This window comes from Narcine bancroftii, chromosome 4, assembly GCF_036971445.1.
Source record: "Narcine bancroftii isolate sNarBan1 chromosome 4, sNarBan1.hap1, whole genome shotgun sequence".
Taxonomy (NCBI): Eukaryota; Metazoa; Chordata; class Chondrichthyes; order Torpediniformes; family Narcinidae; genus Narcine; species Narcine bancroftii.
This window is the reverse complement of record NC_091472.1, coordinates 237,480,752-237,494,381: the sequence shown is the minus strand read 5'-3', so window position 1 is coordinate 237,494,381 and position 13,630 is coordinate 237,480,752. Positions and strand designations below refer to the sequence as shown.

At 40.8% G+C, this 13,630-nt stretch overlaps 1 protein-coding gene across 8 annotated transcripts in view; it reads left to right on the top strand.

Moving 5' to 3' along the window:
• Window positions 1–13,630, top strand: part of LOC138761742 (collagen alpha-3(VI) chain-like) — a 380,600-nt gene that overhangs the window by 49,513 nt on the left and 317,457 nt on the right. For 6 of the 8 annotated variants that reach the window (XM_069934408.1, XM_069934409.1, XM_069934410.1 and 3 more), the window contains 4 exons: window positions 1,465–2,064; window positions 4,707–5,273; window positions 9,079–9,678; window positions 11,842–12,438. In XM_069934408.1, the coding sequence (XP_069790509.1) occupies window positions 1,465–2,064; window positions 4,707–5,273; window positions 9,079–9,678; window positions 11,842–12,438 (2,364 nt within the window). The remainder of the gene's footprint in view (window positions 1–1,464; window positions 2,065–4,706; window positions 5,274–9,078; window positions 9,679–11,841; window positions 12,439–13,630) is intronic. The other 2 variants (XM_069934411.1, XM_069934414.1) reach the window with 2 other exon arrangements.

The window sequence follows — 13,630 nt, the reverse complement described above, 5'->3', positions numbered from 1 at the left end:
AGAAGAAAACTTCCCGTTGAGGAGAGGCCTGGGAGATTACCCCATGGACTAGCGAGGGGCTCAGTGACTGAAGGACCCACACAGGCTGTGGACTGCTGGAGGCTGGCTCATGGGAACCAGGTATTGGAACAGGGGCTCGTGAGAGTGCTGGGGGCAAGAAGGGCTTCCGTGGGACCTTGGGCACTTCCTGATCATATTGGAGATTTGGGTCTGGATCTTGGGTTTCTGAAAATTGAACAGGGGGAGTCTGTGTAGTTGCAGAGGCTGTGGGAGTACCGGAGGCAAATCTGTGGGCATTAAGACTCTGAGGGGACTCTCTTTTATTGTTGGGGTGCTGGGCAATGCTAACGACAACTCTTTGTTTGCAAAAACAAGGAAAAGTTAAAGTATTTCATGAAAATTGTATATTTTTTGGTTTTGCTGTGTGGCAGTGAAAAAATCTTGAATCTTGATCTTGATTCACGTGAACCTTCTCCTAAATCACCTGCTGCCTTTGCTCTTCTTGATGTCCCCTCCTCTACTTCAATGAGACCAAGCACGTACTCTGTGACCCATAGTTTGGTAATCTATAATCCAGTGGAGTAAACATTGAGTTCTCCAGTTTCAAATAACCCTCTCTCTTGCTCTCTCATATGTTCCACCTACTTCCTCTCACACTGCCGCTTCATTCTGGAACCTCTTCTTCCTTATACCCTTTTCCATTGCCCACTTTCTCCATCTGCCCACCATCAACCCCACCCTGTCCCAATGTTCCCACACCAATCCTCTTCCTTGCTGTTTCCACCTTCACCCTCCTCTCTGCCTCTTTTCTCATCTCGTCTTCTTCCACCATTTCTGAAACAAGGCTTCAACCAGAAAAATTCATTTTCCCCTGTGGATGCTGTTGGAATAACTTCTTTTTTGCTGTAACCTTGGGTAGAGTCCAGCATCTGCCATCTCTTGTATTTTCATTTCTCTCATCACAAATGCCAATTGATCTTAGCATTTCCAGCAAGTTTATTTCAACGAAGGAAGTGTCTGGGTGATCTTTCTCTAAAACTGAGATCATTGAATCTAAAAGGAAACATGCAGAATTAAATAAAACCAGAAATGTTTAATGAAAGATCCCTGACCTGAAATATTAACCCCGTTAATCTTCGCACAGAAGCTGAGTGATCTGTTGAGAGTTTCTGCCTGTTTTGCTTTATTTCAGATCTTCAGCATCTGCAACTCCATAATTTTCACCACCATGCAGAACATTTACAAATCATGAATTAGGTTTCTGATGTATAAAGTGGTCAGTTCAACTTTCCACATTTTAGGAAGAACTAGTCCTTGAGTTTGGTACATTAGTGGCTAGAATTTAAAAAAAAAAATCCTATAACATCATGTTACCTTTCAGTAATGAGTGAGTTAGTTCTTCCAGATCTTAGGGAAATGGTTCTGTACAACGTCTAAAAATTCACATTGTATTTTCTTTTCCAGTTGTGACACAAGTAGTGAACCAGAGAGATATTGTGTTCCTGATTGATGGATCTATCAATGTTGGGAATGTATATTTCCCTGTTCTCCGTAATTTTATCAGAAGCATAATTGAGATCCTTAACATTGGAAGAAACAGTGTGCAAGTGGCTGTGGTACAGTACAGTAATGATGCAAAAGCTGCATTCTATCTAAACAGTTACAGCACTAAGTCTGACGTTGTGGCCCATGTCAATGGGCTCAAGCTGAAAGGTGGCAGGATCCTTAACACTGGCATGGCATTGGACTATGTTCATAAGAACGTCTTTACCAAAAGTACAGGAAGCAGGATAGAGGATGGGGTTCCCCAGATATTGCTCGTTGTTACAGCTGGAAGGTCAAATGATGATGTGAGACCATATGCAGAAGCCCTGGCACGAGAAGACATCCTTGTCATTGCAATTGGAGTAGGTGAAGCAGAAGAGGAAGAAGTGAAGCGTATTGCATTTAATCATCACACTGCCTTCCAACTAAATAACTTTAATAACTTGATTGATATCCGGGATACAGTGTCATCATCAGTCCGAACATTGGTTCATGGAGGAATCACTGTAACACTTACAGGTATATTGAATGTCAAAAATGTCTAATTATTTTTCTACTTTTGCCATGTCATTCAGAATTGAGTCCTGTTTGTGGATATTGTTAATGGTTTCCGATGTAAAGCTGTGAACTAATCAGTTTTAAACCACTTTCAAACAACACATCTAGATAAGTCATTTTGATAGATCATAGGTATTTTTACAATCTTTTGTATTAAAATTGCATTTTTTCCTTAGTGGTTTCATTTTTCAATTAAGAAGCAAATTGGCTTTTTTAAGATTATATCTGCATCTGTAAGAAACCATGGTACCTGTGTTACTGGATCAGTGGTAGGTACATGGAATGTACTGCCAGAGGATGCTGCAGAGGTAGGCATAATTCTGATGCTTAAAAGACATCTAGACAGATCCATGGATAGGAAAGTTGTGGAGGAAAATCCTAGTGAATGGAATAAATTTGATTAAACAACCTGGTCAGCATGGACTATTTAGGTTAAAGGGCCTGGTTCCATACTGAATTACTCCATGACTGTAAGTGAGAAAGTGCCTGATGTTGTCAGGTTACCAAGGCGATCAGCATCATGCTATTAGAGTACCAACGACATGGGTTCAAACCCGCTGATGTCTATAACGAGTTTGTATGCTCACCCTGTGTCTACATATGTTTTCTCCTGGTTTCCTTCCATTTTCCAAAGATTGGTAGGTTAATTAGTCTCATGGGTATATTTGGGTGGCTTGGCCTTGTGGAAGCGAAATAAAATGAAATTATTTGAATGTGGGGTTATCCCCCTTTAAGGCTACAGCTCTAAATGTTGTTCTGGTAGATGTTAAATGAAATTGAAGCTGCTATAACATCACTTTGTCATTTCAGTTAAGCTACTGCAGATGGATTCTTAGAGATAAAGTATATAGCACAGTACAGGCCCCTCAGCTCAACTCTTCCATGCTGACCAAGATGGCATTTAGGCCTGGTTCCACTTGCCTGCATTTTGGTCCACATCCTTCAAAACCTTTTATATCCACATGCATCTTTTGAACATTGTAATTGTACCCACTGTTTTAGTTCCTCTAGAGGAGGGGTGTCAAACTCAAATTCACAGAGGGCCAAAATTAAAATCTTGGACTAAGTTGTGGACCAAACTAAATATTTATTGAAAATTTTCAACAACATCTGCATGTTTTCTCTTCTTTCAACATATGTAATGTTAAACTTTTTCTTATTAAAATAAATGTTTCATAATAGGTTTGGTTAAACTCTTTCCAGAAGAAGCATTAACAAATGAGAAATAAAAAAAATATTCAATAAGTAATATTTCTCTATAGCCTTTAAGCTCCTTTTAAATGTATTTTTTTTCACAAGCCAACAAGTCAAAAAAATATCAACTTGCTTCAATGAAAATCCAATCTTAACACTCCAAAGTTAACCAAAGAAAATATTAATCCAAGCTTAGCTTGCTACACTGTGATTTACTCTGATGCACCTGGGTCTAAACCAGATACTTGGCATCTCTTCTTAGATGCAAGTTCATCAAACTGTGGGGTCAGAGTTCGCCTCCCACCTGTCTTTAAAGGTCCCATTTTCTGTCTTTCGTTTGGCCATTTTTCATAAGGGGTTTATTACATGTGAGTGAGGCGACAGGTCGCAGATGCTAATGAAAGTAAAGAGAGGAGGTGGGGCGATTAGCAGGCTGACAGGCTGGCATCAATGCATTTGCAAAGCATTCTGGGATTTGTAGTATTAGCTGTGCATGTGCTATACTGGCACGGCGGCCAGCGGGCCAGCTCTAATACATATTTGATATGATCTTGCGGGCCAAATATAATTATATCACGGGCCAAATTTGGCCCGCGGGCCTGAGTTTGACATGTGTGCTCTAGAGTCATCAATAGCTTGGTTCTCACACTTTGTGCTCTCGGGAATCAATAATGAACTGCCTACTAAAACATGGGAAGACAATTCAGTCTTTCATATTCACGCAAGAACCCAACAGAGCAACCCCACCAGCTCCATCTCCCTTTTTATTTTGTTGTAAGACCTTGCAAAGGGGCATTGGGTGAGGCAGCTGTAAGAGATAGGCAGTTTGACCCTCAAACCCTCTCTGTCTCCGAAGGAATGTATTCACCTTTTTCTCTGCTTAACTCTTACAGGAAAGTAATGACTCGTTACTACTAACCTTTGAATGGCAGGCAAAAGAACACTGCATCTCCACATGTGACAGCAGTAAATAAATCTAAATATTGTCTTTCATACACCTATCCACTCCTCTTTAATCCTTTTGGCAGTTATGTACATCAAGGGGTATTTTACACCAGCCATCAAAATCAAGAAGAAAATTTTGGGTTACATGCATATGGGTTCACAGGGAGAAAAGGCATAGTCTGCCACTGAGATCAGGATCTCACTCGCATGGCCATAGCTGTGCAACAGAAGCATTAACCGTCGCACCACCCCATTTAGATAGAGACAAGAACAGTTTGTGTGTGTTTCACATTTGCCTCCAAAATTCATTCCTTTGAAGCTAACCCAAGGATTCAATCTGTACCCCAGATACCTCCTCGAAGTTAAATATTTTATTATCATTATTCTCTATGTTGATTGAAAGTTGCCTGTAGCTCTTTCTCGTAGATTTTTATATTTGTACTATTTTTAAAATATTATTGTAGCATTGAAGAAGGACATTGTCTTCCTTATTGATGGTTCTGCTGGAATGGGGCAATCATTTCTTCAAGTCCGTGAATTTCTGATTCAAGTAGTCCAGCAGCTTGAAATTGGACCCAACAATGATAAAATTTGCATGGTTCGATACAGTTCAGACCCGAGGGTTGAATTTGGCCTTGATACTTACTTAACTAAAGAGGAAATTTTGGAAGCAATCAGAAGACTTTCACCAACGACAGGAAGACCCCTCAACACGGGCCTGGCTCTGGATTTTGTCGCTAAGAATGTCTTCACCCCATCTGCTGGTGGCAGGAGAGATCCTGGTGTCTCACAGATCCTGGTGCTCATCACTGCAGGGAAATCCAGGGACGATGTTGGGCCGGCAGCAGGGAGGGTGAAACTCGCTGGAATTGTGCCCATTGCTATCGGAGCCAAAAGTGCAGACACATCTGAGCTGCAAAAGATTGTATTTGATCCAGCATTTATTTTAACAATGAGGGACTTCCAAGATTTATCAGTCATTCAACAGGAGCTATTATCTAAAATGAGAACAGTGGTTACTTTTGAGGAAGGTAAGAGGCTGTGATATATTTTGCCTTATTCTATTAAATTGCTCAAGAAATAAGGGTGAGAATGAATCTTTCAACGGTAAGATTTTTAATGTTCCTCAAACCTGAAAAGGATGAGGTTTCAGATGGCTGTGAGCATTGATCATTGCAGAATGCTTTCTGTAAGAATGTTCGGTTTGAGGGATGTACTCTATACTATGTCATCAGGCTCCTGAACAAACATCACACTAGAAAATTAATGTGGCCTTTACTCTGTTCCAACTCGTCCATCTCTGGAATTCTGTACATCAACTCAATGATTTTATTGCTGTACTCTGTATGGGATGACTCACTGGATTGCACATATAGAAACTTTCACTGTGCTTTGATATACATACGAATAACTGAGCTTGAACTGTTAGTTTTAGCCATATCAAAAATGATTATCTTATCATTAAAATATTGTACCTTGATAGCTGCATAGGCTGAGGAGGAAAATTTATAATTTTAGAGAAAATTTCTCAAATCTAGAATTTAATAAAGAGCTTATTTTCAAAGGCCTCAAATGTTCCTTTAATTGTCACATAATAATACATTAAAAATGTTATATGGATGATAAACTTGAACCTTTGTCTGCTCAAAGCAGAGCAAGAGGAGTTGTGAGCATTTTCCGGTGCCCCTAGCAATAGGAGAAAAAGAGAATTCCTTCAGAGATGCTGAGTGTCTGTGGATTCACCTCCAGCACTTCTGCAGACCCTGCTCCCGCACAGACTCCATTTTAAAGCATTGGCAACCCGAGCTCCAGATCCAAGCTTCTGATATGATTAGGAAGCCCTCAGTGCCCTAAGCCCTTCAGCAGCCCTTCTCGACCTTAACACCCTCTCGAATCCTGGTTCCGATACCTAGTACCCTTGAGCCAGTTTCCAGCAGCCCGCATCCTCTGTGGGATCTTCGGCACATTGCCAGGAGCTTGCAGCCTGCGTGAGTCCTTTGGCCGCATCACCAGCAGCCCACGGACTGTGTGGGTCCTTCAGTTGCTGAGCCCCTCGCTGTTCACCATCCTGCAGGTTTGTCTCCTGTGCTTCTCCTGAATTGGGGATGTTCTCCTCATTTCACTGCCTTGCACCAACCTGCTGCTTCCCCAGAGTATGCAATCCCTTGTGGTCCTCTGCCCAGCACAGACAGTTCCAACTTGAGCAAAGACCATAATGGTTGCAGGATTTAAAAAAAAATACACACACACCATCAGCTACTTTAACAGGCCACTTAATGCATTTATGGAGCTGTCAGCATTGGAACCAGGCAGCAGGACTCTGCAGAACAGCGCTGTGTCACTCCCAGCTCTCCCATGTCCACTCCAGCAGCATCGCTGCCATTACAGCAGCTCTGGCTGTGCTGGCTTTTTTTTTACATCAGCCAATAAATGAGAAGTACAAAATGTTGAAAGTGCAAAATCACATCGTTAGTTTAAGAATAAAATGGGTTTAGTGGCGGTTCAGTATAACTCCATTCCTGAAGTTGGTGGGCCTATCGATACCCTCACTGCAGATACCAACATTTCCTGTATGATTTTTCTAAGGCCGTAGAATGGTCTCAGAGAGCCAGTTGCTCATTCCATTTGCACGCAGTCCCAGCATGAGATCCAGTATAATTTCTGAATAGATTTCGTGGCCTTGAGAAAATGGCATTCTTTTCTTTCTGCTCTGTTCATGGAGGTTTGCGGTTGATACCACAATCCTGTATTGGTGGGGTCCTTGCTGCTATCATATTGGGCATACAATCAGCTGCTGTGGTGAGACTTGGGAAGTTTGCTAACGTTTAGCACAACACTCTTACAGCGCTAGAATGTGGTGCCGTGTGGAAGGAGTTTGTACATTCTCTCCATGACCTGCGTGGGTTTCCTCTGGGTGCTCCGATTCCCTCCCACCCTCCAAAATCGTACAGGGTTAAGAGGTTAATTGATGTAATTGGGTGTCATGGGCTTGTGGGCTGGGAAGGCCTTTTACTGTGCTGTATGTCTAAAATTTAAAAAATATAATTCCCCCTCTTCCCATTATTGGCTGTAGGATTGAATACAGTATTCTGTAAGCGGAAGAGGAGGATGATGAGGAGGAATTTCTATACCCAGAGGGTGGTGAATCTGTGGAATTCATTGCCACAGAGGGCAGTAGAGGCAGGTTCATTAAATATATTTAAGAGGGAATTAGATATATAGACAATATACAATAGGAGCTGGAGTAGGCTCCTTCGGCCTGTCGAGCCAGCACCGCCATTTTACAGATCAAGGCTGATCACGACCATCAGTACCCCTTTCCAGCCTTATCCCCATAACCCTTAACTCCTTTGCCCACTAGAGTCTTAATTTCTGAATATATATTTCTTCAGTATAAGGGTATTAAAGGTTACGGAGAGAAGGCGGGGACGGGGTACTGAACTTTAAGATCAGCCATGATCTCGTTGAATGGCGGAGCAGGCTCGAAGGGTCGAATGACCTACTCCTGCTCCTATCTTCTATGTTTCTATCCCAAATATTTTTATATATTTATATTGATTATTTATGTGATCATTATGTATTATGTGTTTTTTATGTGCACCATGGTCTGGATAGATATTATTTCATCAGGTTGTATATGTTCAATCAGATGATAATAAACTTGAACATATTTGTGCTACTGACACCCAGCCAGACCAGCATTGAATGGCAGGACACTGGCTTAAAGTGTCTGAACCAGGGGAGACCATGGAGTGGTTGCTGCACCTTTCCCATTGCTGACATCCCACAGGCAATGGCTATGCTGTTCATGTATTTGGAGCCATGCAGAAGAGAAGGGATTTACACTGAAACATAGTAAACAGAAACCGGAATAGGCAACTTGGCCCCATAAACTTGTTCTGCCACTCAACGTGATCATGTCTGGTCATCTAAAGATGGGGCCCTCTCCTACCTTTCTCTTTTAAATGTCTTAATTGCTCCAGGACTAAGGATAATAAATGACTCTAAACATATTTAATACTTTGGCTTCAATTGATTTCTGCAGTGGAGATCTATACAGGTTATTTTCTCTTCCAATGCAAAATAGAACTAATAGCTGCTCGTGCATTCTTATTCACCACATCCTTACTGAAGAGCTCCTGCTTGAGAAGAGGGTATTACTAGTCTAACACTTAAAATGGTTGACGCAAGCATTCTTAAAGCATCAGTTAGAAACAATGTGCTCTACATAGTGTAGGTTCATCGTGATTCAGTGAAGTGCAAAATTAAGTTAATTAGGAGTAGGAAGGATGCTGGAAATAAATTGAAATCTTGGATGGATAGAGGTAGATTTCATAGTCATTTGAGTATGTCCTATTTGATAGAAATTCTGGTCCAGTTTCATCATGAAATACACTCCAATGGATGTTGATAAAATAGGAAATTATTGATATTCCTATGGATAATGGAGGAATCATTGAATCAGATTCGAAATAAAGAGCAATTGCATTGGCACATTGATGAATGTATAATGATAAACATTACTTTCAAATGTTTATTTGCTATTATATTGATGAGAAATAACCATGCAATGACACACTGAGATTTTTAAATGCATATTAATTGAACTTTTTGAGGAAAGCTATTGAGAAAAGATCATATGTAATTGACAGGCAAAATTAATGTTTAGTAATCATCCCTTATGCCAGCATTTTGTTGATATGCTCCTATTTTTGGGGTTATGATCTGATTTACTAAATGCTTACACATTATTACTCAAAGGGAATAGAAGAAATAGCCTTAGTGAAACTGTGAAAAATTGCAATAAAGTTCTTCAACTTTTCCTTCCCTTTCCAGTCGATGCTGTCAAGAGGGATGTTGTTTTCCTCATTGATGGATCAGAAAATGTCAGACCTGCTTTCTCCTCAATTAAAAATTTTATCACCAGAGTGATCGACAATCTTGATATTGGAAGTGACAAAGTCCAAATCGGTTTGGTTCAGTACAGCGAAAACCCCAATGTCAACTTCTTTTTAAACAGTTACTCAACAAAAAGAGACATGTTGGATGTGGTACGTTTTCTCAGGCAGCAAGGAGGACAGAGTGTCAACACTGGCAAAGCACTGGAGTATGTCAAGCAGAACATCTTCACGAAATCTGCTGGGAGTAGGGTGGAGGAAGGTGTACCCCAGTTCTTGATCCTGCTTACTGCCAGCAAGTCAGCCGACGATGTTGGTCAGGCAGCCCTGGCACTGAAACAGGCCGGAGTAGCTCCTTTCATCATCAGTTCAGGTGGCGCAGATAGAGATGAACTACAACAGATTTCACTGTCTCCCGACTACATTTTCGAGGTACCAGATCTGCAGAATGTGGAAATATTGGAGCAACGTTTGGCGTCCCCATTGACAACACTGAACAAAGATCAGATTGTTCAAATCCACATAACCACCACTAAAGGTGAGAGTGCCATTTTCAATTTAAAGTAAAAATGTACCATGAAACATTAAAGAAATGTAAACAAAAAATGCAGGAAATACTCATCAAGGAATATTTTTAGACAGAGAAACAGAGGCCTGAATGTTCTGTTTCTCTCTTCATTGACACTGTGAGTGGAGTGTTTCCAGTATTTCCTGATCTTATGATTTTCTGCATCTGCATTTTATTTTATTTTCAATAAGTTCAATGACATCGGCCACTCAAGAACACAATAAAGTTTTAGTGTGACATAAATTGGTGTCAGTGTTTTCCATGATGTTGCAGTAGTGCTGTATATTTGTATCACAATTCTACTTCCATTTAGACCTACAGCACGGTAACAGGTCATTTTGGTCCATGCCGCCTAATTTACATCCAATTAACCTACACCCTCAATATGTTTCGAACAAAAAGCTTTAGCCAGATAATTCATGCTAAACCCATAATCTCGACTGTTTAGTGAAAGAGTGAGAACAGTGAATTTATGTCGCAAACTCTGAATGTACTGAAGTTTTTTTGCAGCTAATTAATTCTTAAATTGAATTTTGCAGTTCATTAAATATCTTCATTTGAATATCACTGTATTTTTAAAATCGTATTCTAAATATCCAAAGATCATCTGGTCTGAAGTCAATCGTTCATGTGCAGATTCCCCTGCCCTTTACTTCAATTGTTACAGTCCTTCTGAGCACAAGATGATTCCAAGAAGGTAACATGATAACAAACAGATGCTTTACTTTAATGCTGATCGAAGAACATGTCCTGGCCAGTCCATTGAGGATAACTGCTCTCCAGAATTGTGACACTGGATCTTTGGCACCTCATCACAGAGAATTGACGGGGCCTCCGTTTAACGCCACACTTTGAAGTCCATGCAGCTGTCCTTCATTATTACAATGGATGGCCCTAGATGTTTGTGATCAAGCATCAGGAATTAGTGCTGCAAACTTGTGACATGTAAATGCAAGCAAGCTTTTGTTTTCAGTAAATGCAAACAGACTTTTTCCACTGAGGGTAGGTGAAATACAAACCAGAGGACATGGGTTAAGGGTGAAAGGGTAAAAGTTTAGGGGGAACACGAGGGGAAGCTTCTTCTCACAGAGAGTGTGGAGCGAGCTGTCAGCTGAAGTGAATGCGGGCTCAATTTTAACATTTAAGAATAATTTTGACAGGTGCATGGATGGGAGAGAGATGGAGGGCTGTGGAGTGGGTGAATGTCAGTGGGACAAGGCAGAATAATAGTTTGGCACAGCCAAGGGTCTTGCTTTCTGTGCTGTAATATTTTAAGTTCTAGGGTTCTAAAAGGTCCAACCAGCTGAGCCATGGGAATATATTTCAATTAATAGGGATGAAAAATATCAGCTTCAAAGAAGAGCAACTCCTCCCATGGACTTGATTCCATCACCTCTTCCTCTGAGCCTTGAATAAGCAGAGGTTGTTGTAAAGTATGCATTTTCTTTGAAGATGTACATTAGGTTTAAAATAATGCCATTATTTTATATGTGTGCCAACATATATAATAAATAGTCACAAAAAATGTAACTGTGCAATTCCTTTTCTAATATTGGCATTTCCACAGTATCCAATAAAAGAGGGTGTTGCTTGAACATTGTAGGCTGATCAGACGACGCAATGTTACCTATATTCAGATTCAGTTGGCGAAAAAATTCTCAATTGTGCATTACATTGTTGACCACACGATAATCTGGCAATGGAACATGTTTGGTTAATAATTTCAACAGGAGCCTTGTAGTTCATTTGGAGCCTTCAAGAGAAGACAATAACTGATTAATATCACAACTTCGGCAGGGTCGAGTTTGTAGCAGTTTTAGAACCATGAGAATACAACATAATTTTTTTTGCTTCATTTAACTATGCCTTCCCAATAAAGATAATTAAGGAACCACCAGAAAATGAAAAGAAATCAGAAAAGATTATCTGATTCTTTATTCCCATCATTGAATGATTTCTGGAAGCTTTCCACAGTGCTAATTATTTTTTTCCATTCAGATGTTGAAAAGGTAATAAACGCAGGGAGAAGTTTGAATTATTCCAAAGAGATAGCAAAGATGATATAGGTGTCATTATTTTTTTCACTCCTTTACACAAATTCATCTTTTAATATCTATTATTCATTTTGTGCAGAAGCTGTTAAGAGGGATGTTGTGTTCCTCGTTGATGGATCAGAGAACGCCAGACCTGCTTTCCCCGCAATTAAAAAATTCATCACCAGAGTGGTCGACAATCTTGACGTTGGAAGGGACAAAGTCCAAGTTGGATTGGTTCAGTACAGCGAAGATCCCAGTGTCAACTTCTACCTCAACAGCTACACCACGATAAGGGACTTAACGGATGTGGTAAATAATCTCAGGCAACTAGGAGGGCGAAGTGCCAACACTGGCAAAGCACTGGAGTATGTCAAGCAGAACATGTTCACGAGACCTGCTGGGAGCAGGGTGGAGGAAGGTGTACCCCAGTTCTTGATCCTGCTCACTGCCAGCAGGTCGGCCGATGATGTTGGTCAGGCAGCCCTGGCACTGAAACAGGCCGGGGTAGCTCCTTTCACCATCGGTTCAGGCAACGTAGATGAAGATGAACTGCGGCAGATTTCACTATCCCCCAAGTATATTTTTAAGGTGCCTGATCTCCGGAATGTGGAAACTGTGCAGCAACAATTGGGGACCCCACTAACAACACTGAACAAAGATCAGATCGTTCAAATCCACACGACGATCCTTGGAGGTGAGAATTTAATTTCCAATTTGGAGAAGACAGCACACTAAAGGTTAAAATGATGATTAATTAATTTGCTTGAATATAGTCCAATATAATTGCTATAATGTATGTGACCTTGTAGAAGCCCTTAAACCAGGGTTAAACCTCTCTTTTAATGTGCTAAGGATAAGATTAAAGTTAATTTTATTTACATTTTGATTCCCATTTCAAACTCACCACAGCAATACAGTGGGTCAGAACGGAGTGCTGCTGTTAGATTCTTTCTTAACCAGTAGCTTGAAATAGAGGCTGATAATGTAGACTGTCCTCAAGATTACAGAAAAGAAAAGAGAGCAATGCTTTAAAGTCCTTCTGAAGAGAGGAGGAAGGAGCAACATCAGATACAACTGGTCGGTTAGTTTGAATGTTAGTTCATCAGCGATTGATTCAGAGAAGTTGTAATTAAAATATTCTTTGGATATGAAGGTAAACAATATGAACCTGGGGAGAGGAAGTGAGATTCTCATGATTCTCAAAATGTTACCTTTTTCTGGAATATGTCACAACTGATATTTTGTCACAATGGTCCTTTTTAAATTCATTTATTAAGAAGCAGAGGAGAAAGAGAGGATAAATATTCATCATTGCATAAGAAACTGGAGCAGTACTAGACCAGTCATCAATACAATCATGGTCGATTTAGTTATGGACTCATCTCCACCAATCTGCCTTTTCCTTATCACTCTTAATTCATGACAGTCTGAAGATGCTGTGATTGACATCAAATGATGGAGGATGATATGTTGGATGTGGAGACTGGTGGGGTGGTAGGTGAGGACAAGGGGAATCATGTCCTTGTTGTGCGTGGAGGTGGAGGGGACCAAGGCAGATGTGCGTTTCATGGAGAATATTTAGGTGAGGGCTAAGTTATTGCCAGCACCATTCCCTTGCTCACCTCTCATCCCACCACCAGACACACCTTCCCTTCTCCTTCCCTCTGCCTTTGGCAGGGAACATTCCCTCTGTGACTCCCTTCATCTATTCCTCCTTCGCCATCAATCACACCCTTGCACATATCCCTGTGACCACAGGAGGAGTTGAACTTGCTCCTCCCTCACCACCACATGGGACCCCAAACAGTCCTTCCACTTGTGAATCTGCAGGGGTCATCTACTGCATCCAGTGCTCTCGTTGTGCTCTCCTCTACATTGGAGAGACT